The sequence below is a fragment of the Penicillium rubens genome (assembly GCF_028828025.1).
Source record: "Penicillium rubens strain IBT 27055 chromosome Unknown utg000002l_segment0_segment0, whole genome shotgun sequence".
NCBI lineage: Eukaryota > Fungi > Ascomycota > Eurotiomycetes > Eurotiales > Aspergillaceae > Penicillium > Penicillium rubens.
Window position 1 is genome coordinate 5,582,160 of NW_026890600.1, and position 25,734 is coordinate 5,607,893.

At 51.6% G+C, this 25,734-nt stretch overlaps 9 protein-coding genes across 9 annotated transcripts; 7 read left to right on the forward strand and 2 right to left on the reverse strand.

The window, feature by feature from the left end:
• Nucleotides 1–488: 488 nt before the first annotated feature.
• On the forward strand, nt 489–4,147 carry N7525_004607 (dDENN domain protein; the record flags this gene model as incomplete). The annotated part of the gene is made up of 4 exons (XM_061213080.1): nt 489–2,132; nt 2,189–2,248; nt 2,302–3,637; nt 3,693–4,147. The coding sequence occupies 4 exons, from the start codon at nt 489–491 to the stop codon at nt 4,145–4,147; spliced, it is 3,495 nt and encodes a 1,164-aa protein (XP_061070101.1).
• Nucleotides 4,148–5,960: 1,813 nt separating this feature from the next.
• On the forward strand, nt 5,961–8,114 carry N7525_004608 (type I 3-dehydroquinate dehydratase; the record flags this gene model as incomplete). Its single annotated transcript, XM_002565596.2, has 1 exon — nt 5,961–8,114. One exon carries the CDS (start codon nt 5,961–5,963, stop codon nt 8,112–8,114), a length of 2,154 nt encoding a protein of 717 aa, XP_002565642.2.
• A 477-nt stretch (nt 8,115–8,591) lies between these two features.
• Nucleotides 8,592–9,644, forward strand: N7525_004609 (FMN-binding negative transcriptional regulator; the record flags this gene model as incomplete). Its single annotated transcript, XM_002565595.1, has 1 exon — nt 8,592–9,644. The coding sequence occupies one exon, from the start codon at nt 8,592–8,594 to the stop codon at nt 9,642–9,644; it is 1,053 nt and encodes a 350-aa protein (XP_002565641.1).
• Nucleotides 9,645–10,634: 990 nt separating this feature from the next.
• Nucleotides 10,635–13,488, forward strand: N7525_004610 (transcription factor domain-containing protein; the record flags this gene model as incomplete). The annotated part of the gene is made up of 6 exons (XM_002565594.1): nt 10,635–10,733; nt 10,783–10,849; nt 10,909–11,362; nt 11,422–11,600; nt 11,656–12,703; nt 12,765–13,488. The coding sequence occupies 6 exons, from the start codon at nt 10,635–10,637 to the stop codon at nt 13,486–13,488; spliced, it is 2,571 nt and encodes an 856-aa protein (XP_002565640.1).
• Nucleotides 13,489–13,989: 501 nt separating this feature from the next.
• On the forward strand, nt 13,990–14,928 carry N7525_004611 (ACP S-malonyltransferase; the record flags this gene model as incomplete). The annotated part of the gene is made up of 1 exon (XM_002565593.2): nt 13,990–14,928. The coding sequence occupies one exon, from the start codon at nt 13,990–13,992 to the stop codon at nt 14,926–14,928; it is 939 nt and encodes a 312-aa protein (XP_002565639.2).
• A 597-nt stretch (nt 14,929–15,525) lies between these two features.
• N7525_004612 (phosphoglycerate dehydrogenase) lies at nt 15,526–16,470 on the forward strand (the record flags this gene model as incomplete). The annotated part of the gene is made up of 1 exon (XM_002565592.2): nt 15,526–16,470. The coding sequence occupies one exon, from the start codon at nt 15,526–15,528 to the stop codon at nt 16,468–16,470; it is 945 nt and encodes a 314-aa protein (XP_002565638.2).
• Nucleotides 16,471–16,765: 295 nt separating this feature from the next.
• On the reverse strand, nt 16,766–18,915 carry N7525_004613 (peroxisomal copper amine oxidase; the record flags this gene model as incomplete). The annotated part of the gene is made up of 2 exons (XM_002565591.1): nt 16,766–18,747; nt 18,801–18,915. 2 exons carry the CDS (start codon nt 18,913–18,915, stop codon nt 16,766–16,768), a joined length of 2,097 nt encoding a protein of 698 aa, XP_002565637.1.
• Nucleotides 18,916–20,009: 1,094 nt separating this feature from the next.
• Nucleotides 20,010–21,641, forward strand: N7525_004614 (uncharacterized protein; the record flags this gene model as incomplete). Its single annotated transcript, XM_002565590.2, has 3 exons — nt 20,010–20,137; nt 20,203–20,571; nt 20,630–21,641. The coding sequence occupies 3 exons, from the start codon at nt 20,010–20,012 to the stop codon at nt 21,639–21,641; spliced, it is 1,509 nt and encodes a 502-aa protein (XP_002565636.2).
• Nucleotides 21,642–22,712: 1,071 nt separating this feature from the next.
• N7525_004615 (uncharacterized protein) lies at nt 22,713–24,317 on the reverse strand (the record flags this gene model as incomplete). The annotated part of the gene is made up of 1 exon (XM_002565589.1): nt 22,713–24,317. One exon carries the CDS (start codon nt 24,315–24,317, stop codon nt 22,713–22,715), a length of 1,605 nt encoding a protein of 534 aa, XP_002565635.1.
• Between the last annotated feature and the right edge of the window lie 1,417 nt (nt 24,318–25,734).

Here is a 25,734-nt window from a genome sequence, read left to right on the forward strand (position 1 = left end):
TGACACGGGCAACTCTTACCATTTTTATATAGTGGAGTAGAGATGTGCACACATTTAAATGTCCTCGAGTTCTAGTAACATTATTAGCGTACGCAACCACCCGTGATTCTAGGGGGGAAAAGAAAATATAAGGAAAGGAAAGGTTTTTCTTTTCTTTTCTTTTCTTTTCTTTTTTTTTTCCCTTTAAAAATAAAGACAGAAATACTGTCAAAGGGAAAATATTTGGGTAGAAAATGATTACGTAGAATACACAAATAAAAAGATAAACCAGGAACTCCTTTTTTAATACGTTTGACCTTCAAACCCCCCAAAATTGATCTTCGCTCTGAACTGCCCCTCCCTCCCGTTCTCCCCCATTTTTATCATCCCCCTCCCGAAAACTACATGCGCTCAATTCCACTGCGCATTCCCTTTCCTGGAAATACTGCGGTCCATGTGGTGACAACCAAGGCATTAACCCGCTACAGTCCCCCGCGACTCTCTCCACAATGCCATCGTCAAGCACCTCCGAAGGCGCCCCTCTCGCCGATTACTTCTGGATAGCCGGCGTGGATGGTACTGAGATCCTGGACACCTTCCAGAGATTGGGAGAAGATTACCGTGCCAACGGTGCCGCATCACCAGGCCCTGCGCTCGCCGACACAATTCAGGAGGATGCCGATGCGGAGGAGGAACACAACCCGGATGGGGTCTCCCGGCCAAACTCCATGCTATTCACCGGCCCTAGCCACAGGGGCTCTGCCCAACGATTATCCACGCTCTCCAAAACCTCAGAGGGAACAAATGGGGCTGGCAGTAATAGTAACCGGAGCAGCATGACCGTCAAGGGTGCCTCTTCGCCCCTGCGTGCCTCGGCTCTGTTCTCTGAGGACTTCGATTTCGACTCTGCGCTGTTCAAGTTCGCCAACGAGCGGGAATCCTTCCTAACCGACTTAAGCTTGAGCGCTGGCGCTATTACCCCGAATACCCGCCCGCGATCTAGGGTTCGTACGCAGAAGATCGTCTCCGACGATTCGCCTTCGCCTGGCGGTAACTTGCTGAGGTCGGGTATTGGGAGCGTGCGACGATCCTTTCGGGATATGAATAGTATGAAACGACAGCCGTCAATCGCTCGTCAAGGTGAGAACTGTTCTTTGACTTTACTTTCTAGCCACTCTGGAACGGGTTTGTGGCCGGAACTTTCTCTAGATGCACTGGCTGACAATGAACTGTCTTCAGCTTCGGTGCGAACTTCTCGGCGACTCAGCAACTACAACTCGGTAATCCCGGTTCCTCAACCCCTCGAAATATCCCCCACAATGCATCCGTTGAAACGGCGATTCGAGCCCGTTCTCCTCGACCGATACCCCACGCGCGGCATGCCGGACGAGATGAAGCAGCGCGGCAATTTCCCCGACTATGTCCCTATGTTTGCCTTTCCGAATGATGTCAACATCGTCTCCTCTGACCAGCGACCGCGCTCTACCTGGCACGGATTCGCCATGACAACGGACAATGGATCTAGGCTGCACGCCATCTGTGTGCTCATCTGGATACCCCTCAACCCAAATGCGGCGGAAGAGCTCGAGAAGCGCTGCGAGGAATGGCGAAAGGACAACATGACAGACGAAGAGCGTGAACTGGCTGCAAGCCTAGGCGAACGGTTGGCATCAGAGCGGGCCAAATTATCCCGGCTCCTAGCTCAGCTGCCGACTGTCCCGTCAGGATCTGAATCCCGCGAACAGCTCGAAGATGATATCAGCGCCGTGGAGGAGAAGATTGGGCTAATGACTGATCTCCTCCGTCCAGTCCGGCACGGCGCAGCCTCCAAGATCGAAGGTTTGACCGATGGGGACACTGGGTTCTGGATTCCCCGTGCGTACGGTATCTTGGGCCGAGAGAGCACGATGACGAGCTTCTGGAAGGAATGGCTCAAGGCCGTGGTGGTGCCCATGACGGAGGGCAGTGTACAGCACGTGCCTCCGCCCTCGCCGCGTATGGGTATATGGCAGCCGTTGGAGCGATATGTCATGAATCTCTGCACGGAAGCCTTCTGCCCAATATCCTCGAAGACTCAGGTTGAGATTGCGATTCGTGAGTTGCGCTTGTTCGCACGCAAAGAGGCGCCCAATGAGATCCCTGGTTCTCGGAATGTATGTGCACCGCAATCTTGATTGAGTTCTCCAGACTTTTGCTGACTGATTTCCAGACTGATCTCTATGCCTTATTCCGGACTTTGTCAGTTCCCAACATTATCATTCTCTTTGAGGTAAGCTTAACCTGCCATGTAAGTTGACTAGAGACAATGCTAACAACACGCAGTACGCTCTTACTGAATCCCGTATCATCTTCTTGTCTTCCCACACCTCCATGCTCTATCTCGCCACCAGAGCGTTGGTCGATCTTTTGTTCCCTCTGGAATGGACAGGCGTTCTCATTCCTGTCCTCCCCGCGCGCTTAATTCAGGCTCTCGAGGCCCCTTGCCCATACATCGTGGGTATCGAGCGTCGGTATGAGAAGGTGGAGCTGCCCACGGACGACTTTGTCCTGGTTGATTTAGACAACAATATGATCGAAAGCACCATTCAACCGACCTCTCTCCCACGTCATCAGCGCAGGAAGCTCCTCTCCTTGCTGCAGCTAGCTGCCCCTCAACACAGTCGATGCCACGTCCCCACCGGGCCTCCCGCATATGCCATCGAGACGTACCCATGGGACTCATTCATGTCGGAGAGCAAGGCCAGTTTCACATCCAAAGCGCCTGCAACTAATCTCGCGAAATATGTCGGTCTGAACTCTAGCGCATTCGGTGCAACAGCCGTGATGCCAGGCTCCTATACACCCCCGATCTTCAACGTCTTCCTGCACGCCCGAAACGAGGGCGGCTCCTCTCGTGGGTACTCATCTCGCGGTAATGAGCGTCCCGGGACCAGCTCCACTATGAGAGCTAGTGCCTCTCCGCCATCCCCGAGAGAGAGCTCGCCTACTTCTGGTTTCTTCCCTCCTCCACTAGCCCCCTCTCGCAATGACTCCGGTATGGCATTGCAAGCTTCCTTGCGCGAGAAGCGTTCCGGTCATTTCGATGCCGCCTCGCGTCGAAGCTCGTCCTTTGGAATGAGTCGACGTCCAAGTGCTCCGTTCCTGGGTCATGCTTCGAATCTTTCAGTGACAACTCTCAACACTGACTACGGTGGCGGATCCACATATGCACCGTCTGTGTATGCACAGTCTACCATCGCTGCGTCCACAATTGTCCCTCAATCCACGTACCAGCCCGTCGGCAATAACGACGATACTTGCTGGGCCGAGGGTCACTATTTCCAAGTCCAACCCTGGGATGACAAGTTGACCTGTGCCATATGTGATGAACAGGCAGAGGAAAACATGTACAAGTGCTCTGCATGCAAACTGATAGTCCACAGTCGCTGCACCTCTATGGTGTGTCTGCCGTGTGATGCAGCGTTCCATCCGGATCAAATTCGTGCGGCGTTTGTCAGATGCTTTGCTAGCTTGTTCTACACGTACAAGAAGTTCCTCCTGCCAGCCAGTGGTGATAAGAAGAAGTCCGGCATGCATTACAATTTCAACGTGGAGGCTTTCATGAAGAGCCTTCCAAGTGAGCACGCCGAGTATATTGCAATTCTGCAGCAGACACAGGGTAAGTTGGCGAACTCCCGTATTGCATTGCGGAGTAAATACTGACGCAATACTAGGCTTCAATGAGTTCATCAGTGACCGTGAGCGAACAAATCCGAAGTCCAAGGACCCGCGCATGACCCTGTTCGACGAGATTGTCCTTTCAAAGCGCAACCGCGGCCGCACGTCCATTTTCTCCGGACGATCGACAACAGACTTCCTCTCAGACACCTCGAACCATCTGTGGCGCACAGCCAACGCTACCTTCTTTGCCCCTAACAGCCGCAGCCAGCAGAATCTTTCAGCTGATTACGGTAGACTTCCGACAAGAGGTACACTCGAAAGCTCTCACCCTCAATCCAATCCGCTCACTGACAATTTCACCGTAGCACCGGCACACCTAGATACCAGCCTGATGACAGAACCCCGCATGATCCATGGTGCACCACGGGTCTCCAAGACGGCAAATACTGCTCGCAGAAAGCCGCTGCCCAAAATGATGAACGGGCTCGCCATCTCTCCGCCGAGTTAATTGGTGCGATTCCACCCGCGAGTGACCCATACATCATTTCTCGATATCCCCTGCCCTTTTGCAGGTGGGTCCTGTGTGCGCGGGCAATGTGCCATGTCCACCTTTTCGAAACACTTCCTTCTGTTTCTCTGCGCGAGCCTGAAACATGAAACTCCTTTCCAACTCCGACTCGGGTCCCGATTTCCCCTGTCCATGGCGTTGCCCATTCCATGCTTTATCCAACGACGAGCCAATGGGATTGCATATTGCCTGCTGCGTGTTTTAGTTTGGGCATGTGTGTCCATCCAAGCTGAGAATTACAGGCTGCTGGCTCGGCTCAACTCTCGCTTCCCGATATCATCCCACAAATGGAACGCTGCATGTGTGGTTGTACACCTTTGGCCTCTCTCCCGCTTGAACTTATCTCCCTTACTCGACCTACCATGCTCTGTCGTGGTAGGCACGCGACGTCTTGAAAGATGTCGGACAGTCCATGCGCCGATCATCGGTTGTATTGCTGTCCTCGTACATAGTGTTGGCTCCGGCTCGATGCACGGAGCCATGAACAAAATCCCCTAAAAGCGCTATCTCGGTTTTCCAAGCGATATGATGATTATTTGTGTGCCTGATATTGATACATACATACATGTTTCTTCTCTGGACCAATGCCTCTTTGCTTTTCCTGCCCTTTCCCCCCTGTCTTATCTCTCGGCCTGCGTTTCTTGTTTTCCTTCAGAGCCTTGTTACTACCCAATACCCCCTCTTGATTTGGCTGGTATTTTTCTCTCCTTATGTCTTAATTGGTTGTCTGGAATATGATGCTGGGCGGATCTAGTCGCGATTCTGTCGTTCTTTTTTCCATATCTCACATGTTTGCGGTGTCAAATGATCACCTGTACCTATGCTTCGTGATTCACGACTACATATCTCCGGTATAATTTTCCTCCCAGGTCCGATTAGAGCTGTCACATGATTCCGGTTGCTTTGCCAGCGTCGAGGACAGAAATAACAATGAATAGATGGTCGTTTTACTATGTACGTTGTTAATATGGGACCATCTAATCTTCGCCTTTGCCCCTTGCGCAAGTATCCATGTGCTCTTCCACCAATCCTAGCGTCTAAATCGTTGCTTACCTATCCCCCCCCGGGTACCTAAGGTACAACAGGCTATGTAAAATCTGTTCCAAAGCCGATCATTCGCTCCGGCCGAGTCAGAGACGCCGGCTTAGATTGGTGGGCTTTCCCTCGTATCGGATCATGGCAGAGCCTAATGCCGGTCCCTCCAGCTGGGATGGTGGTTTCATGAAGGCCGATATTAACACATGCATTTGTAGATGTCCACTGGTAATTGATAGGATTTATAAGCATATCATTACTGTAATATCACATATCACCTTTCTACTGAGTAGGATCCCTACTAACAAATCCATATGTAGTATAATTCTGCGTTCGCGGCAGCTGATTGGTGGAGAAACCCAACTCCGCGCCCACTTTTCCCCGCGTCCGCCGTCTGCGTGGGATTCCATCGGCGGGCATTGGGTGGAATCTCCGCGACGAGTTCTTCCATACCCCATATCTTGGAGCTAGCCTTGTTCGGCCCGCTCCCTTTTTCCCTGATTGCGCTTTGTAAAATATCCCATGCTCTGATACTACCTACCTGGCACGCTACCCCCGGGTCCTGAGCGTCAAGAAGCGAATTGAAAAAACTCTCCTTGGTCCTTGCGCTCATTCCCCCCTTCTCCAACTCCCATCTTTACCCGTCCTAACCCATACCTCGACCTGCATATAAATCCTCGCGAGAACTAAGTATGAAAACACTTGGGACTGCTATGCCATGATTCCGACAGCCTTTCCGCAGCACATGGCCACGCCGCTGCTCGACGATCCCCCTGTCTCCACCGCCCTAAAAGCCCAAGATCCTCCTGGTACAAACCCCAATATCGCCGGCCCTTCCAATGCTACAACAACCCTCTCTCTCGCTCCTCCAGCTAGCGGGCCCACAGACCAGACAGCCGCGGGCATCGCCGCGCCGGCCGCCGCCACTGCCGCGGGGACTGTCGTGATCATCTACGGTCAGGACCAAGAGCATATTGTACGACTGGTAGCGGAGGTTCTGGGTAAGCCATGGACAACGGACGCGTCGCTTGGGATGCTTGCGCGAGCCAACTATGCAGCGGTAGTGGGGATACTAGCGCACGACCTAGCGCGGAGCTTGGAAGGATGCGAGCGATCATCTCTGGTTCTGGTAAACACGTACTGTGTGGAAAACGGGTCTACGCCAGACGACTCGCTCACCGAGAGTTGTGACTATGAATTCTTATATTCGCGGAGTCCGTTCCTGCGTCGGGATCTGTCGCGGTTTTTGTCTTTGATTTTTGGTCAGACGAGGCCGCATGATGATTTGCGAACGAAGACCAGGACGAATTTCATTTCGACTACTTTTCCTGATGTACATGCTGCTTTGCCGAATTTAGATATCCTTTCTGTGGGATCTGACGCCGTTGAGATCCGTGTGGATTTGCTGGTTGAGCCTGTGCCGAAGGGTTGGACAACTCCGCCTGTTCCGAGTTTGAAGTATGTTGGTCAGCAGTTGATGTTGTTGCGGCAGCATACTGAGTTGCCGATTATCTTTACTGTCCGTTGTACAAGGGAGAATGGGAAGTTCCCGATGGATGACCCAGCGCTGTTTTACAAGTACCTGCGGCGCGCGATACAGTGGGGAGTTGAGTATGTCGATGTCGAACTGTGGCTGCCCGAGGAGATCCGGCGCCAGCTGTTTGAGAAAAAGGGCCATAGTATGATTTTATCTGCGTTCCATGACTTCTCCGGGACGTGGAAGTGGACGTCCGAAGAGGCGCAGCGCATATTCACGGAAAGCGCCAAATACGCCGACATCGTGAAGATGATCGCCATGGTCCACACCATCGAGGAGAACTACGAACTAGAATACTTCCGCTCTACCATCAAAACCCGCGGCGCAGGCCCACCTCTGTCAGCTGTCAACATGGGCCAAATGGGCCAGCTATCTCGAGCTCTTAACACCGTCTTCTCTCCAATCACCCACCCCCTCCTCCCAATGATCGCCGCCCCAGGCCAGCTAACCGCGGCGGAGATCAACGAAGCCCTACACATAATGGGCCAACTCCCCAAACGCGAGCTCTACGCCATTGGCTCGTTCCGCTCAACCCCACACTCAATGTTCATGGAGAAATGCTTAAATGAACTTGGCCTCCCGCACAACTTCACCTCGGTCGACCGCGGCCCAAAAGGCTCCATGGAATCCGTCCTCGTCCAACCGCACTTCGGTGGTGCCTACCTCAACCCCCCAGTTCCAACCACAACTAGTTTCATCCCCGCAGCCAGCGACGCGGCCCGCGCAATCGGGTTAGTCGACACAATCGCCATGACACCGGGTGAAGCCGCACCGGGAACATCCCGATTCATCGGCGAAAACGCCGCCTGGAAGGGCATCCGCGCAACCCTGACGCGCGAATACGTTCCATCCGCGTATAGCAGCCGTGCAGCGATCATCCTGGCCAGCTCCCAAGCAGACGCTTCAGCGGCGATCTTCGCACTACGCAGTCTGGCCGTTGGCACGATCTACACAGTCGGGTTCAAAGCGAGTGGCCCGCTCGCTGCGGGTCTTGAGCCGTTCACATCCATCCAGTCTGTCAAACGGGTTGAGCAACCCTTCGTTATTGTCTCTGCATTGCCGCCGGAGAAATCGCTGCTCGTGCAGCCTTTGCTGAGACATTATGGTGTTAATGGTCGTTGCTCGCCGCCTTGTACTCGTGGGAGGGTTTATCTTGATCTTACGAGTGGGCCGAGGAAGGGGGATCCTTTGGCCGTGGCCACTCGTGCTGGATGGACAGCATATGGCGTTGAGGATGTTAGTGCTTGGACTACTGTTGAGACGCTGAGGTTGCTTGTTGGGCAGAATGTGCCGTTTGACTTTGTGCGCATGGCGTCTGGGAGGCCTCTTTTCTAGTTATATAGTACATATTGTACACTGCATACCTACGTAGGTAATTTGTGGTTCGCATTCGCTTTTTATTGTCTATTGTTGATGCAATAGATTTTGATGCTGATGTTGGGTCGCAATTTTGTTTTAGGGGTTTGGGGCAGTTTAAGTATAAGGAATGGCGCTTTATTTATTGTGCCTATGGATATTTTTTGTGTAGCTGCACTTGAGTATTTCTGATGTCCTAGCAGGTGGTAGGTGGTAATTGGTCCGTTGCTGCCCTTGTGCCATCTTAATGTTTGGAGTCATAGATTGATAATCCATCCATGGAATCCATGGAATATATAACCTTGGAACCTTCCAAGGTTGGAACTTTATCACAAATCCGGGGTCAACCCCTCATCTCCAAGGTTCCTTCCAAGGTTCCTCCCAAGGTTACCCCGGCATTGTTTCTCTTCAGGGTCTACCTAGCCTTAATACATATCCAATCCATACAAATTGAATATGCACCTACGTCCTGATCATGCAGTCCGAGACCTCCCAACCCTCCACGCCTTCATCAAACAACACCCACTAGGCGTCCTCACCACTTCTCTCCCTTCGGAGAATCACCCGACCCTCCAATGTAGCCACATCCCCTGGGTGTTGGACAGTGAAACGGCCTTCGAACCCGAGTTCGCAAAGGAAGCAAAAGTAGCCGATGACAGCACCCCCGCACCGCCACAACCCCCCATGGGAGTCCTCCGCGGCCACATCGCGCGCCAAAACCCGCAAAGCAAAGCAATGGTAGAATCTGCTTCAGAGTACAGCACCAAAACAACCAGTATCCCGGGCGCATTTCCCGTAACAAGTTCTGAAGAAGAACCAGCGACATCAACAGGCCACACTCTCCCCGGTGAGGTCTTAATTGTCTTCACCAGCCCAGTAGACCACTACATCACCCCAAACTTCTACACAGAGTCCAAACCCGCCACGGGAAGGGTTGCTCCGACGTGGAATTACGCCGCGGTGCAGGTCTACGGTCGGGCGACTATATACCATGACACGAAAGATGAGCAAACGGAGCTGTTTCTACGACAACAGCTGGGTGATTTAGCCCGGCTTGGAGAGGAAGGAGTAATGGGCTTTCAAGATGAGTCTGGGTTGGGTCCGGGATCTGATGTCAAACACAGGGGAGATGGAAGTGGAATTGAGAATGGGGATGGGGATCCACCCCAAACTCAGAACAAGAACTGGAGCCCAGATCGAGGCCTGAGTCAGGGGGCGAAGAGGGCGACCGGAGCTAGCGGGTATGATGACGGCTCGGCACTACCTACCCCGAGACCGAGACCGGCTTGGAAAATCAGCGATGCGCCACCAGAGTATATTGCTGTGCTTTTGAAGAATATTGTTGGGATGAGGGTTGAAATCACGCGGATCGAGGGCCGCTTTAAGGTTAGCCAGGAACGGCCGGTGAATGATCGGGTTGGTGTTGTTGAGGGGTTGGAGAGGATGGGTGGAACGGCGGGGGAGATGGCGGAGTTTGTGAGGAGAGGGAAGGTCTTGCCTGGGCAGTGAGGTTGGGATTAGGCCGAGGCATACGGAGGTTATACTGTGTCGAGTAATGATGCCAGGCCCACTCATCCATATGGAGTACATACCTATGTTAGCGCGCTTGGCACGACTTTTAGAATGTTGTACGGAGTAGATACATACGGTTCTCCGTAAAACCTGACGAGATCACAAAGAACTGTTCAGAAACTTAAAAGAAGACTAGGGTGGAGGTTCCGTATCGAATACAGTAGCTGCAGTGGATGATCAGACTAGGATCGAACGGATTTCAGGGAGAAGGTGTAATAAGCGGGGGCCAATAGTAAGGCTGGAATAGGCTGGAATAGGCGTCATCCTACATGTACACTCTGTATATTGTACGGAGTACGTGCAGTTAGAGACTTGGGATAGTTCTGCAGGAGACACTTCGGGTAATTTGAGGAGCCTTAATCGGGGTCTAAGCGGCAACTAAGAACCCCATGATGACATGGGCAGAATATAGGGGATTACCGAATATATTAAGCTATTGCAATTCCGTGCAATTACTTGCAATTACTTGCAATTTATGGGGTACCTAGATCATCTCGGATGTTGGCCGTCGGAGCCCTAAAGTGGATGTATTCCCTAAACGGAAACCTATCCCGCCAACTTGTACAGATTAAAGGGGAGGAGCATTGGTTTCTGAGATGAAGATGTTAGAAGTAGAGTAAACTTTCATAAGAATAAGAATATCATTATATACACATATAATATAGGGGTTCCGATATTATAATCAAGTAATTAATAGCCTAAATCATGCGTAATTAAAACACAAGGACATAATAACCCCATGTCAGCCCAAACTGGGGAATTCCGGCGGCACATCACTTTCTCCGCATTTCTTTCTCTCCGCAACTGTGCGTGGTATAGGCTTTCCCTTTTATTTTAACGCCACAGCCATGCGCCTGACTTCTTATCCATCTTGGCCGGGGCCGTTTTCTTTCTTCTTCTCATCTCTCTCTTCCATGTAGATGTGCCATGTCTCGTCCTCAGGTCAGCATCGACCGTCTCACGCCCCGCCGTGCGACGGTCGAGCCGCGCGAAACCATGAACTGCAAGTCCTGTCGCAAGCGCAAGGTTTGTCCAGTCAGTCTAGGTGCGATTGGATGTGTCTAACTTGTCATAGATCAAATGTAATCGCATGCGACCGAGCTGCGAGGCATGTAAAGTCTTCCAATGCCCATGTGTATATGGTATGTTAATCATTTCTCTTCCGCATCACATGATTTCCCCTGTTGATCTTATGTTCAAGATGCCGTCCCTAAAAAGAGGGGGCCCAAGACCGATGTGCTAGAAGCTCTCCTCAAGCGGGTCGATGGGTTGGAGAAACGACTCCACGATGAAAAGAACCCTATTTCACCCACTTCGCCCGATACCCCGGACGATCCGCCGAGCTTTCCCACCCGTCGCAACACTATAGACAACTCCTTTAATATTTACTCTCCAAGCGATCGATCCGCTCTGCCAACTTCTCTCTCGCAACATGTGGATCCCTTCCCTAGGCCGGCAGACCACTCAGCAAGTCTTCTGCAACAGCCATCTCCAACAAACAATGGACCTCTATCGGATGCAATCCTTGACATTTACTTTGAACGATTGCATGGTAAGCCATTTTATGTACTAGACGAGGCGACAACGCGACAACACCATCAACTGAACCAATTGCCGCCGTGTCTGGCCATGGCTATCTCAGCAATGACAGTGAGGTAAAAACCGAGCTTTCAAGTCCTGTCACATGCTTATATGGTTGACTGACGAATCTCAGATACACAACCTTACCTGGTCAAGTGGAGCAGTCACTACGTACCAAGCTTGATGCAGCGCTACAAGCAAGACGCATGATTGAAATCGACAATCCTACAGTAGAAGGACTGCAGACTCTAATGTTGGTTTCGCAAGCTTTCTACGCCTATGGGTTGGGAAAGAAAGCTTACATGACATTCTGTATGCTTTCCTCGCGATCTGACATGGTTTAATGGACCCCACTAATGATGATCAGCAAATTGCGTGGCCATGATCGTCGCCCTAGATTTGTACCGGGAAGCACCCTCTAAGCCTAATATCACACCTGCTGAGCGAGAAATGAGACGTCGGCTATTCTGGTCTGTTTACTTGATGGACAGGTTTATCAATTGTGGATCTCGGCGTCCATGTCTGATCACTGATCATTCGGTTGTTCTGCGCCTACCGTCTTGGTCGCCACACGCAGCTGGTCTGGACATGGAGGGGGAGCTTTTCCATGTCGGTCCGAACATTCAATATTCTGCGGATTCCAGACGAAAATCCCCAAGTGCTGCCTCTTTGTTGATTGACATCACGCGTATTCTTGGTGTCACTAATAAGTATCTGGCAGCTGGTGGAGTCAAAGGCGACTCTCACTTCCCATGGCACGCGCTTTCTAATCTATCCAAGATACGACAGGAACTAGATATTTGGGCGGCTGGTACACAGGACGTCTTTGCGTCCATCGATGCATTGTTCGGCCACCCCGAGAGTACAACACTCTTGCTGAGCAAGCTGATCTACCATTTGGTGCATTGTTTGATCTACCGCCCATTCCTACCAATTGACCTGGTAGAGCTCCGAGGCACGGGGCAGCATCAGTCTTGGCAAATCGAGGCAACGAACTTGTGCTTTTCGCACTCCAATGCCATCGCAGAGCTAGTTGAACTGGGTCGTAATTCTCCGCTGATTGAGTGGCCTGCTTTCGTCAGCTACTGTGTGTGTACAGCGGGGACTGTGCATGTTCACGGCGTGCACTACAAGGGCCACGAAGGGGAGGTTTTCTCTTCTAGTGCTGAATTCCTGACTCGGGAGATGAACCAGCTTGCTTGGCTGCGCAATATTTGGACTGGCGTGCAGCATCAGCGTGAGCTGCTCCAAACTATCTATACGTGTCACTCTGAATTGGTGCGCAACCTTGCCAGTAGCTCAATGCGTTTCTCGCCGGTTTTCCATCTCGAAGACTTCCTCGACCGATATCCCGGTCTGATGTTGGATGGATCACACGTTCGGCTTATAGATGCGGCGGATGATCTAGCGCCAAGGTGGGTCGCCTGCTGATACCACCCCTTTCTTTATACGTATGATCACTAACTCTAGAGACAGTACTGTTAACTTCATCGATCGTCAACATAACTACTACCAACGGCCAACCGCCGGACCGTCATACCAGAATCCTTCGTCCTACTTCTCAAGTACACGGCCTGGGCCCTCGAGTCCATTAGCATCCACCCAGGGCTCAGATATAGACCGTCGCAACTCCCATTCCCATTTCCGTTCTCTGTCCCAGAAACCCTCTCATCTGGCCCCGCTCTCGCCCACCCTTCAATTCCACGCAATTCAAAGCAACCAACACCAACAATCACCATCCCTGCCCTCCGTCTTCTCCCTTCCAACCGGAACGGACCTATCCGGCACCGGCACATCAGAAAACACCCACCTCTCCATTCCGGGCTTCTCCCCCTCGGCATTCGGCCTCTCCCCACCAGCCTTTCTCACCGACGCTTCCCTCAACGTAGCGCCAACACCGCCCCCAAACCCACAATATGCAACCTTCCCCTTCGACACCACCCATGCAAATATGAACGGAATGCCACAATCTGGTCCCACTGCCCTGACACCAGGTGCTCAGTCCCAAACTAGTGCCACCCACACCACAACCGGTAGTGAGGGCACATCTGAGAAAGACCCTTTTCTGAGCTTACTGGAACAGCTCGCGGAAAATGAGAACTCGCAGGGTGGGCCTAGTGAGCTCGAGTTCTTTTTGTCGGGCACCGGTGCCGTCGACGGTGATCCCGAGATTCCTCTTGAGAAAGACGGTGCGTCGTAGGTGGGAAGTTGGTGCTGGGGATGATGATACCCCCGTATATATTCTGGTTCTGTGTATATCTTTTGCTATATAGCTTTTTTTGTAGGCCGTGGCCGAATTGATTGATACCCATTGTGCACATTGTCTCTATCTACCTACTATCTGAGGGGAGCTCGAGTGCCTCTCGTCTACCCATAATATAGTACGTGACATCCCGAGCTTTTGGACTTTGGACTCCCCGGTAATTGTGACCATAGGTAGACGTCACTGAGGACACGGGCCACCACGCAAAGAGGTTGACAAATTGTGAATCTCAGACAAGGACAATTGTCGACATAGTCCTGGTGTGAATGCTCCGTTTGTCCCCCGCTCTTTGGTTATTTTTGCCAGCTGCAGATTCGTCTCGAAGTGGTTAAATATGACCGTTTGGTCCTCGCTCTTACCCAAGTCTTCACCTTCCGCGTCCAGCCTTGTGTTCGACACACCCCATCCGATGACAAGACAACAAGGGCTTGTTCAATCATGTCTACGTCCCTCGCGTTTGTATTTCCTGGTCAAGGGTCCCTATCAATGGGCACGCTTGCCGACTTCGGCGCTGAAAATCCGGTGATCCTCGAGACCTTCAAGGAAGCCTCTAAGGCCCTGGGCTACAATCTGTGGGCACTCGTCCAGGAAGGTCCACAAGAACAACTCGATCAACCAGAGAAGGCCGAGCCGGCGATCCTCACTGTATCTATCGCCCTGTGGCGTCTGTGGTTGGAAAATGGCGGTCCCTGCCCGGCCTTCGTTTCTGGCCACGGCTTCGGCGAATATAGCGCCTTGGTCGCGGCCGGCAGCTTGTCGCTGGACACTGCAGTTCGCCTGATAGAGTCTCGTGCTCGGCTGATGCAGGCAACTGCAGAGCTCAATGATGGCGCCATGGTCACTATCCTCGGCCTGGAGGACGCCGACGTGGTCGCCATCTGCGGTGAAGCGGCCAAGGGCCAAGTAGTTAGCGTGACCTACTTCAATTCGCCAGGGCAGGTTGTCATCGCCGGCCATAAAGCCGCGGTGAATCGTGCCACTGAGCTGTGCAAGGCCAAGGGTGCCAAGCGTGTTGTTCCAACGGCGGGCAACGTGCCGTCGCATTGCGCCCTAATGAAACCCGCCGCCGGCCGTTTCTCTGCGATGGTTAATAGCGTCGAGTGGATGACGCCGCATATGCCGGTGGTGCGGAACGTTACCGCCACCGTCGCTGCCGACCTCGATACGCTCAAGCAGGACCTAATGGTGGAGCTATACAAGCCGGTACACTGGGTCGAGTGTGTGCGGACTCTAGCTAGAAATGGCGTGGTGAGTATGGTAGAATGCGGCCCGGGCAGGGCTCTGGCCGCCCTGAACAAACGTTGCGCCGACGGCGTGACCACCTACGGTATCAATTCTCCAGATCAGCTAGCCACAACCCGCACAGCTCTAAGTTAGGAAGCAGCCATCCCCCCAGCCTAGGCAGGACCAGAAACGCTCCACTTTCACTTTAAGTTGGTATTCTCTTATGAGAAGGACACACATCTGCTGGACACAATTCTTAACAAGCCGGTAACTATCATAATATCCCTATAGTAATTTTAGCACCTACCATATAATCTCGAGGCGATCCCTAGAGAATGACGTAGACTCTCACGGACAAGGGCATAGTTAGAGGACGAGGGTAGCACAGCTTTAATTAACACAGTAGCCATAAGCTAACTTGGTATGACCAGTACGCCTCTAAAGCTGAATTTCTAGACTTGGTATTTTACGAATTTTATGAACTACGTATGCACCTCAATACCTGTAGCCCGTTCTATACATAGTTTATCGGAACTAGACAGAATTTGATAAGTTTCATTGATCACCGCAGTCTCATCTGTGCTTTCCCGGAGTTACCCCGGTCTCGGCGGGATCTCCGCCGAGACACCCCGCGTTGCCACAGGTTTGTCACTCTCCCCTCGCATAAGAACCTTGACTACCCTCTTAATGTCATCCTCACCCAAACAACGCCTTGACACTCTAACAAATCACCTCCAACCCGCCCATAAAATGAAACTCCTCTACCCAACCTCCCTCTACCTCGACACAAAGTCACTGGAAGGCTTCTCCGTCGAATTGCACCCCTACGATGTCACACTCCCAATCCCCGAATCCCTAATCGATGCAGAGTTCCTCGTAACATGGAGCAACAAAGCTACGAATCTGCGCGACGCAGCCTCCCGCATGAAGAACCTCCGCTGGATCCAGTCGCTAGCAGCCGGTCCAAATGACGTGCTCGCTGCGGGCTTTGACGCTTCCCGTGTCGCTATCACAACTGGCTCCGGCCTGCACGACGAAACAGTCGCGGAACATACTCTCGGCATGCTACTCAACGCTGCCCGCCGCTTTTATGAAATGCGCGATTTCCAGTCCCGCGGCGAGTGGCCCGCCCATCTGGGCGGCGCTCAGCCTGATCGCGCCCCAGGCACTTTCCGTACCCTCAAGGGTGCCAATGTTACTATCTGGGGTTTCGGCAATATTGCCAAGACCCTTGCGCCCGTTTTGACTGCCCTCGGGGCTAATGTTACCGGCGTTGCCCGGAGTGCGGGTGTACGTCACGGGTTTGAGGTTGTCGCGGAGGATCGCTTGCCAGAGATTCTGTCCAAGACTGATGCCCTTGTTATGATTTTGCCTGGGTCAGCGAGTACCAATGGTGCTCTTAGTGCTGAGCGCTTGGCGTTGCTGCCGAGCCACGCTTGGGTTGTTAATGTTGGACGGGGGACTTCTGTTGATGAGGATGCACTGCTTGATGCACTTGAGAAGGGCAGCATTGGTGGTGCCGCGTTGGATGTTTTCTCGGCTGAGCCGCTGCCGAAGGAGTCGAAGCTTTATGCTGCGCCTAATCTCATTCTATCGCCTCATGCTGCTGGTGGACGCCCGCGTGAGGCTGAGGCGCTTATTGCGTATAACCTTAGACGGCTTCTTGCTGGGCAGGAGCTGAAGAACATCATTTGAGCTTGGAGATAGTGACTGCTGGGCTTTCTTGTCTGATAGATTTTATGAGTACATATACATATGCATAGATGAAGTGAAGGTTACATCCCATGACACAAATTGCAGAAAAACTCCATAGAATCACTTAGAATGCAATAATCGATCAGAACCAAAAGGGAAGGTTGATAAAAATCAATTTAATATTAACAGAAAAAGGGCAAGACTATGTACTATTTACTATGTACGACAAAGCACACTGAAAGATCCCCGTTCCCAAACACCATACCATAAATCAATGCCGTCGTTCCTTCGACCCTCACATGCGGGGTTTACTTGTGGCACAGCAAGAAGAAGGGAACGCATTTTTCGACTGGGTATCGACACAAATAGCCGAAGGCGGCACCCAGAGACCAGGGTTCTTCTCAAAGAAGTTCGATGCACGCAGCATAATGCTAACCGGTTCAGCAGGCATGATAGGGAAATCCTCAGTACGCGGGAAATGCGTCAGGCCGAACTGCATGTAGCAGACAATATCGGTGTTCTCGATGTTCTCATTGCGCTTCGCCCAGTCGGCGATGGTCGGGTTGTAAGGGTGTCCCTCAGAACCGTCAGACTGACAGACATAGTCACCAGCTGGGAAGAGCTCGTAGTCCTTGTAAGGAGTAACCCAGAGGGGCTTGCGGGCGAAGGCTGCACGCTTCCAGACGGTGCTTCCGGGCTTGGCGAGCATGGGGGGACAGTTGTTATTGAGGATCTTGTAGCCGACGGGCTTTTTGGCGACGGTGTTCATGCGGTTCGGGTTGATGATGTCCCACGAGCGGTTAGTCTCGAAGCAGTAGTCTGCGGCACCCTCGAGAGATGTACGAAGGGGTGTCTTCTTGCTGTAGAAGCCATTGCCGTAGGGATTCTCTGGGGAGCCGACGGGGGCTTCAAAAGAGACGGCGTCGCTCTGGACGACAGAGTTGTTTTGGCCGTCGATTTCCGGGTCGATGCGAAGGGAGAACAGGTGCTGGTGGTTGTGGGCGGTGATGGAGGGGGCAACTTCCGTGCCGAAGGGAGCAGCGGTTTCGGTTGGGTGCATGCAGTAGGTGTTCAGCATACCGGTAAGCTTCACCTCTAGCTTGTAGGTGCCATCCAGGGTGAAGGTGTGGTAGAAGCCGTATTCGTAGTTGGCAGCTGTGATGATTTGGGAGATGATAAGCTTGCGGTCACGCGCGGAGATTACTGTGCCGTCACGGAAGTCGGTGTGCTTGTAGAGGAGGCCGTTGTCTTCCTCGTGAATGCAGATAGCGTTCTTAATTACAGCGGCCTCACCCTTGGAGGTTGACATAACACCATCCATATAGTGGATGGCACCCTTGCAATCACAACCCAGCTTCAAGGAGTTGGTCATCAGACCAGTGCCGTACTCGCCGACATCGAAGGCATGCTTCTTGTGGTGGGGTTTTTCAGGGCAGCCGTAGGGAACAACCATCTCAACGACGGAGATACGGTTGAAGAGAGTCCGCTCACGGTCCTCGTACATGTCGTGGGTGCGCACGTCGGAAAGGACAATACCTTCACGGTAGTTGAAGCCAACGTGCATCTTGAAGTTGGCCCAGGTGAGCTCATTGCCGCGGACCTTGAAAGAGACACCCTCGGGCTGGGTGATATCAATGGGCTTGAGGCGATCATGTTTGTACTTGTCGCCGATGAACTCGGGGAGGTAGTTGTGTTCCTTGAGAGGGGTAGCGGTCCGCTCGCCGTTTACGTAGCGAATGTCGACGCTGAGAACCTCTTCTGTGTCAGTGTCGGCGACAACACTGAAATCTAGAGGGTGGGCGTATTGGTTATCAAAATCAGAGCTACGGTAGTAAGCCAGACCCTGCTGGAGGCGATGGTCGTATCCCCAGCGCTCGTCGATGCCGATAGCCCATGCGTCAAAGAAGACCTTGTTCATGTCGATAATTCCAAGGTCCTTGCAGGCACGGATGACACGGGTATCCTTGCGGGCAACACGCTCCATCACATCAAGATCCTCTAGGGTGAGGGTAGGCATGACGTCGTGAACGTCCTTCCATTCCTCAACCTTGCCGGTGGCAAGATTGGCCACCACCTCTGCGATCTTGTTTGTTTCGCGCACAATGACAATGGCGAAAGCGCGACGGGCAGGAGCTGGGACTGCGCCAGCACGGAACGCACGGTACTCTGCTTTTCGGGGTTCACGGAGTGTGAGGCAGTTGAATTTGATAGACTTGGGGTTGGCATAATCCCGGATGATCTTCGCTGCCTCGGGAATTTCCTTAATAGAAAGTTGATCTAGAATTCAGACTTAGCAGTGCTCTCGGAATTTATGCAGAGACATGTCTTACCTAACGGGTGGGGTGTGCCTTGCGGCAACATGGCAGCAGCGGCGACGCTTTCATAGTCTCCCTCACGGAAGATTGTGTAGCCAGGAATTGACTCGGTATCAGGTGCAGACGCCATGATGAAGATGTGGAAGGGGTATCAAGGGGAAGGAAGGAGTTATAGAGTTGTAGAAAACCAGAAGCTCCATCGAAAACCTGCGAATAGTCCTTATATAGCTAATGGACCTTGAATATCTGATCGAATTTGCCCGCATGTACCTTCCTAGTCGGGTAATCGGGATGCTATATCTACGATATAAGAAACTCGGGCAAAGTGAGCGAAAGGTCCCGAGAGTGGGTACTCTAGCCGTTGTTCGATTTAGGATAAAGCCTGGAGAAGATGTGTGTTTGCATAAAACATGTCTGAGACTTTGATTCTATGCCATAATTTATTTTGCGTAAAGCGTTTGCCATCGAAATTATTCGGCCAATCGCGGCCAATCGCATTGCAACGGCTCGGCGAGATGTGTTGGCCAGTCATTTGCTAGTGGCCAGCCTAATAAGGCAAGTCTTGTAGAAAAGACCGTGGGTCAACGCTAGGCTAGACCTACCCTAATCCGAAAATATCTGATCTGATAGACAAATCAGGGGAGAAGGCGGCTGGGCAGGGTTGGCGATGCCAAGACGTTAAATCAAGCTTATTTACTCCGTGCACATGGGCATGATGTAAGCCTCCACAGCAGCCCTGGAGGGGCTTGGAGAGTCCATAGAGGCAGTTCTATTGTATATGGATCTTTTTCACCATACTACATGTATATAGCAAAAAGAAAAGAGATAGATATTTGCACGAATGTGAACGGAAGAGCAATTCATTGAAGATACTATACAACAATGAAACTGAATGCGACAGCCATGGGTGGACTTGCCTGTTTGGGACTAGTGGGCCTATCAACGCCAGTTAATCCACACCTCTACGGAGTAAGTACCCTATCCACATCTATCCACACCAAACACCCCGCCGTTTTGAACCTCAGAAATCTGGAGGTCGATCTTTCTGTGGGGTACCTTCATCATGATGCATCCGATAAGCCTAGAATGGCATGTCCAGCCGAAGCACTTATCGCAATTTCCTATAGCTAAGCTTGGGTTTAAGAATTAGTTACAAATTCATCTCATCTAGCTTCACCATCTTCTCTCGCCAGAAGACACTCACAGTACAAAGCACATACAATCATGGCCGACTTGTCCGTTCAACTAACAGCCCCTAACGGCCACACTTGGACCCAGCCCACCGGATTGTTCATCAACAACCAATGGGTCAAATGTTCGACTGGTGAGAAGATTGCCAGCATCAATCCCACGTACGTGAGAAATCAGAACCTCGGATGCCACCTCTTAATTCTATAACTGACGGGCGGTCAAATAGAACTGCAAAAGAAATCACATCGATCCACGCAGCTTCCGCCCAGGATGTCGATAAGGCTGTCAAGGCAGCTCGCGCTGCTCTGAATAACCCCTGTTGGCGCGATCTGCCCGGCATTGACCGCGGGAAGTTGATGAACCGCCTGGCCCAGCTCATCGAGGACAACCGTGCCACTCTCGCCACCATCGAGACAATCGACAATGGAAAGCCGTACTCCGTTTCCTTCAACGACGACCTGACCGAGACCGCTGAGACAATCCGTTACTATGGAGGATACGCCGACAAGGTCTTTGGCCAGGTCATCGATACAACCCCAGATAAGTTCGCCTACACCGTACGGGAGCCCGTTGGTGTCTGTGGCCAAATTATCCCGTAAGTTCCGATTCACCCCTAATAGTACTTAAAGCCAACTTTTAACTGTGACAATAAGATGGAACTTCCCCCTCGCCATGGCTGCTTGGAAGCTGGGCCCCGCCCTGGCCTGCGGAAACACAGTTGTTCTCAAGCCAGCGGAGCAAACCCCCCTCTCAATCCTCTTCCTTGCCAACCTGATCGTGGAAGCAGGCTTCCCTCCCGGCGTGGTGAACATCGTGAACGGGCACGGCGCCGTTGCTGGAGCTGCGCTCGCCTCGCATATGGACGTGGACAAGATCGCCTTCACAGGCAGCACGGCCACAGCCAAGCAAATTATGAAGATGGCCAGTGTAAACTTGAAGAATATCACCCTAGAGACGGGTGGTAAGAGCCCACTGATTGTGTTCAACGATGCGGATCTCGAACAGGCAGTTGAATGGGCCCATATCGGTATCATGTACAACCAGGGCCAGATCTGCACAGCCACCTCCCGCATTCTAGTACAGGACGAGATCTACGACCGTTTCCTAGAGGCATTCAAAGCTCAGGTGAAGAATGTCTCTAAGGTTGGTGATCCATTTGAGGAGTCCACCTTCCAAGGCCCACAGGTGACACAGGCTCAGTATGATCGCATCATGTCTTATGTCGATGTCGGAAAGTCTGAAAAGGCCACTCTTGTTTCTGGTGGCAAGCCTTTTAGTGGTGTTGGTGACGGCAAGGGCTTCTTCGTTGAGCCAACCATTTTCACCGATGTCACGCCCAAGATGCGTATCTACCAAGAGGAGGTCTTTGGTCCTTTCGTGGTCATTACCCGGTTCAGCGATGAGAAGGATGCTATCGAGATGGCCAATGACTCGGCTTATGGTCTTGGAAGTGCTCTGTTCACGACGAACTTGACTCGCGCACACCGCGTGGCTAAGAAGATTGAGGCTGGTATGGTCTGGATTAACTCTAGCAACGATAGCGACTGGCGCATTCCATTCGGTGGCGTGAAGCAATCTGGTATTGGGCGTGAGCTTGGAGAGGCCGGTCTTGCTGCTTACTCGAATATTAAGGCTATTCATGTGAACATGAAATCTAAGCTTTGAGGACAGGACTAGAGGGGCTTTTGAATCTAGGAAGGATATATTATATTGTACATAGGAAATAGAGGACTTCCCTCGTATGACACCGATGACCAAAGAAAAAAAAATCTGAATAGGTCAACTTCTTCCTTGCTAGTTATGTACGGTAATAACTCATTGTTAGAAGTATAATTTGTAGTAACAATGTAGTACATAGTCCTAGGAGGTCGCTGGTATCGATTTCTCTGAGCCCTCAAATTCTGTCACCTCTCCAGGTTGTTAATTGACCTGGAGACTGGAAAAGATGACCATAACGACACCGAAATATGAGCAGAATATAGTGAAGTCAACGCGGAATATATGCAAACGTCCTTGACTCCTCCTCCCCTGGACAACTAGTGCATCTAATATCGGTTATTACTAGTAACAACCAGAAATGTTCATTGTCAAAATTTCATTGTCAAAATCTCAAAAGTCTCGATTTTTTTCGGTCGTCAGGTTGTCAGGTGTCTGACAATAAGATATTGCTAGTAGTCGCTAGGCGCTACTAGAAAGACTGAAAAATATCGAGGAGTCGAAAACGAAGATCTTTGAACAAGTTTGACTCTTGGCTAGTGACGGCAGGTATGGCAAGGAGACGTCCTAGTAGTTACTAGTAAAAATTGAAAAGCTATTTAGGTCGAGTTAGCACTTCAACTATCAAAAAGGTTCGCGGTTCTTGAGCTCGCAGGGTTGTAGGGTGGCTGATAGATAATAGGAAATGAGCAAGGTTGGTTGTTTCTTCCTCGCACAGCACTCTTATTCAGATAGATACCTCTTCCTAGTACCTGGATCCTACCACTCTCGCATTCAATATGCAGTCTGACGTAGCTGTGTTTAACCATCTCTTTCTACATCTCTACGTGGCTCATCGAGTACTCAATCGATAACACATTTGTCTAACCCAAATTCAAAGCTGTTCTATATAAACGTAGCATCTATGTCTATATATACCCTATTGATATCCCCAAAAACTCAACCTGATAAATCCGAGTTCCCCAGGCAAATCACATATTCTGTATGGAGGTACTGACCAACTTCATTCACAGAAACCTATCATCGGTCTTCCTTCTTTGGCTCAGGAAGTGGATCATTCGCCAATGTATGGGCCTGAAGAACATGAGGAATCATCTCCTCGGTGTTGAGATAGGTGCGACTGCCCTGGACGAACCAGAAAGACACGGCGATGACAAGCATGACGCCAAACACACCAATGGCGTAATTCATATCACCACCCGAGGGGTTGGGCGCGCCAGGGAAGAAAAAGAAGACGGTTGTCACACAGCAATACACAAGGGAGACCCAGTTTACCGGTGCGCCTAGTCTCCGAAGGTTGAACTGGCCACCGGGCGGGAGCTTGTCGCGGCCCATCAGCAACAGAGTCATGATGGGCAGCCCGTACGAGATGGTCAGGGCGATGGTGCTGACGCTGAGGATCGCATTCAAAACTGTCTCTGCAAACAGGAACAAAACTCCAACCAGGGCTATAATGCCTCCCTGGAACCAGAGTGCCCTGACTGGGGCTTTCCAGTAAGGACTCACGTCCGACAGGTAGGTGCTAAAGGGGAGTCCACCGTCCCGGGCAAAGCCCCAGGTGAGACGGGATGCTGTGGTGACGATGCTGATTGCCTGGCCTAGGCCGTTCGTGATGAACAAAGCAATTAGAACTGCACCGCCGCTCTGACCCACGGTTTCTTGGACGAGTTGCATGAACGGTAGGCCGCTGGGCGAGTCTACCACAGTATTCACCGTTTGAATACAGAAAAGGCACACCATCATCAAGATAAACCCGCTAACCGCTCCGGAGATCACGGCAAGGTAGATCACTTTCGGGGCGTTCTTGCGGGGTGCAGGAATCTCTTCCACCAGGTGAATAACGGCGTCAAAGGCAGTCAGCCCATACGCAGCCTGGACTAGGCCAATGAACCAGACAATCCCATCCGGCCAGCCAGTTTGGTTAATCCACTTTCCAAACGTGAAAGAGGCAGGCTGGTACGAGAGACCTTCTTTCGTGCCCACTGAAATAAGCAGGGCAAGACAAAAAACAAAGAATAGTCCAAAGAACCAGACTCCGACAAAGTTGTTCAGCCAGGGCAGGAATTTCTCCCTCCGACAGCCCATCACATTGATCAGTGTGACAGCGAAGACACATCCAACATAAACGACAAATTCAAGCCACCCCGTCGACGCACCAGTCCAGGCTGGACTGAACATAACCTTCATACCGAGAAGGAAATTGGTCATGAATGCCATTTGGGAGGCGGCCAGTGTCCACCATCCGAAAACATTAATCCAAGCACACATGTACGAGAGGAATCGTCCGAAGCGTGAGTCCCAGAGACGGTAGACCCAATATGCCTGTCCCAGGGCTGTGGGCATGCTGCTACAGATCTCGCCCAGAGAGAGCGCGACACAGGTGTTGCAGAATGCAACAAGAGCCAGTCCCCACAGGATTGAGACAGGGCCACCGTTAATCAGACCGTCGGAGAGATCCTGTGCAAAGGTCGACCATGTTCCAAGCACGCAGAATGCCAACGCTAGCATGCTCCAAATGTTGAACTTGCGGGCGAGGATTTGCTCGTGGCCGAATTGGGCGAGGTCGTTGGCATCTTGAGTGCTTTGGTCGGTTGGTTTGAGAGTTTCGTCGGTCTCCACGTCCATAGTGAGGTAGGGGGGAGTTTGGAGTGAGGATAAAGGACGTGTTTAGAGTAATCACTCTAGACTCATTTCCCAACAACGTGGTTAACGCTGTCGTGAAAATGAAGCACTTGTCTCTGGGCTGTATACTGTATACTCCTTCTGAAGGCGATATATTGGATCCAAGAATGGGGTCACTGGGGCAATTAGGGAAACTGGATGTCCCGCAACCCCATTCACAAGACCTGGGCTTTTGTCATTTTCTCCTGGGGAACCCCATGGGCATCGGCCTCCGTGGCCATACAGAGGGGCACCTCTACTGGAGATTCACCGAGCGTGGCCCACATAGTAGATCCAAAACCTGGAGGCATTTTAAACGATTAGGCGAAACATATTTGACGTCTGTGTAGAGCTCCAGTTTTTTTTTCCTTTACCCCACACCCCACAAAGGCTGAAGATTCCCCCTCTGGAAGGTAGATGCGGATTGTTATGCGAAGTGCCGACGATACCAACGGTATTTGACGATGTGCTGGATATCCGACTCAAGAGATTGCCGGGGAAGTTGCTTTGATGCCCGATTCCGTGACACACAGCTATCAACTCCTCCCGAGATCGGGGTTAGTCGGGTTAATGTGGCTGCTGCGCCCCCAGTGTTCAGAACACATAACGGTCGCAAAACCTCGATATTGTCCCTCAGAGTTGATTATTGCCCCATCTTCACTTTCAGGGCAGATTTCGATCCCCTGAAATGTGAGAAATGTCGGAGAGGCTGAAGAAGACAAACTTCCAAGGTCGTTTTCCTGCGTGGACCTTCCAAAAACGGCAAGCCCGCATTGAAATCCGATCGACTTTTAAACTGAACTCCCCTTCACACAGATCATGAGATATCTTTTGGAAGAAGCGAGGCAATTAATTGAAACATCTCCTTGCCAATAACTCGGGGAGCACTCCCCATAGGAGGTTAGAATGCACTATTTCCCTCACTGAGATCTTTGTTCGGCCAATCACAGTGCGAGGATGCGCATAGCACAACGATCGCATGAGTATATATGAGTGAATTGTAGAACTTCCTGGGTATTTATGCCCTTGTTCTTGTTTGCCTTCCCAGTCAGTTTCTCAGTAACATGCCTCCGACCGAGAAGCAGAAGGACATCTCCCACCGCCATCGTTCCTTCAAGGGATGCTGGAGCTGCAAGAAAAGGAGGATCCAGTGCGATGAAGCGCGCCCAGCCTGCCAAAAATGCTGTTCCAGGGGCCTCATTTGCGGGGGATACGAGATCAGATTGCGCTGGGGGGCTGGTATCGCGTCCCGGGGGAAATATTCAGGCGCCGACAAGCCCGTGAGAGAATCTATACCCCCACGGTCGAAGCGAAGATGGAGTATGCGAGACAAGGGTGACGGGTCTCCTTCTGGGGATGGGGATGGGCAGCCTGCTCTTGT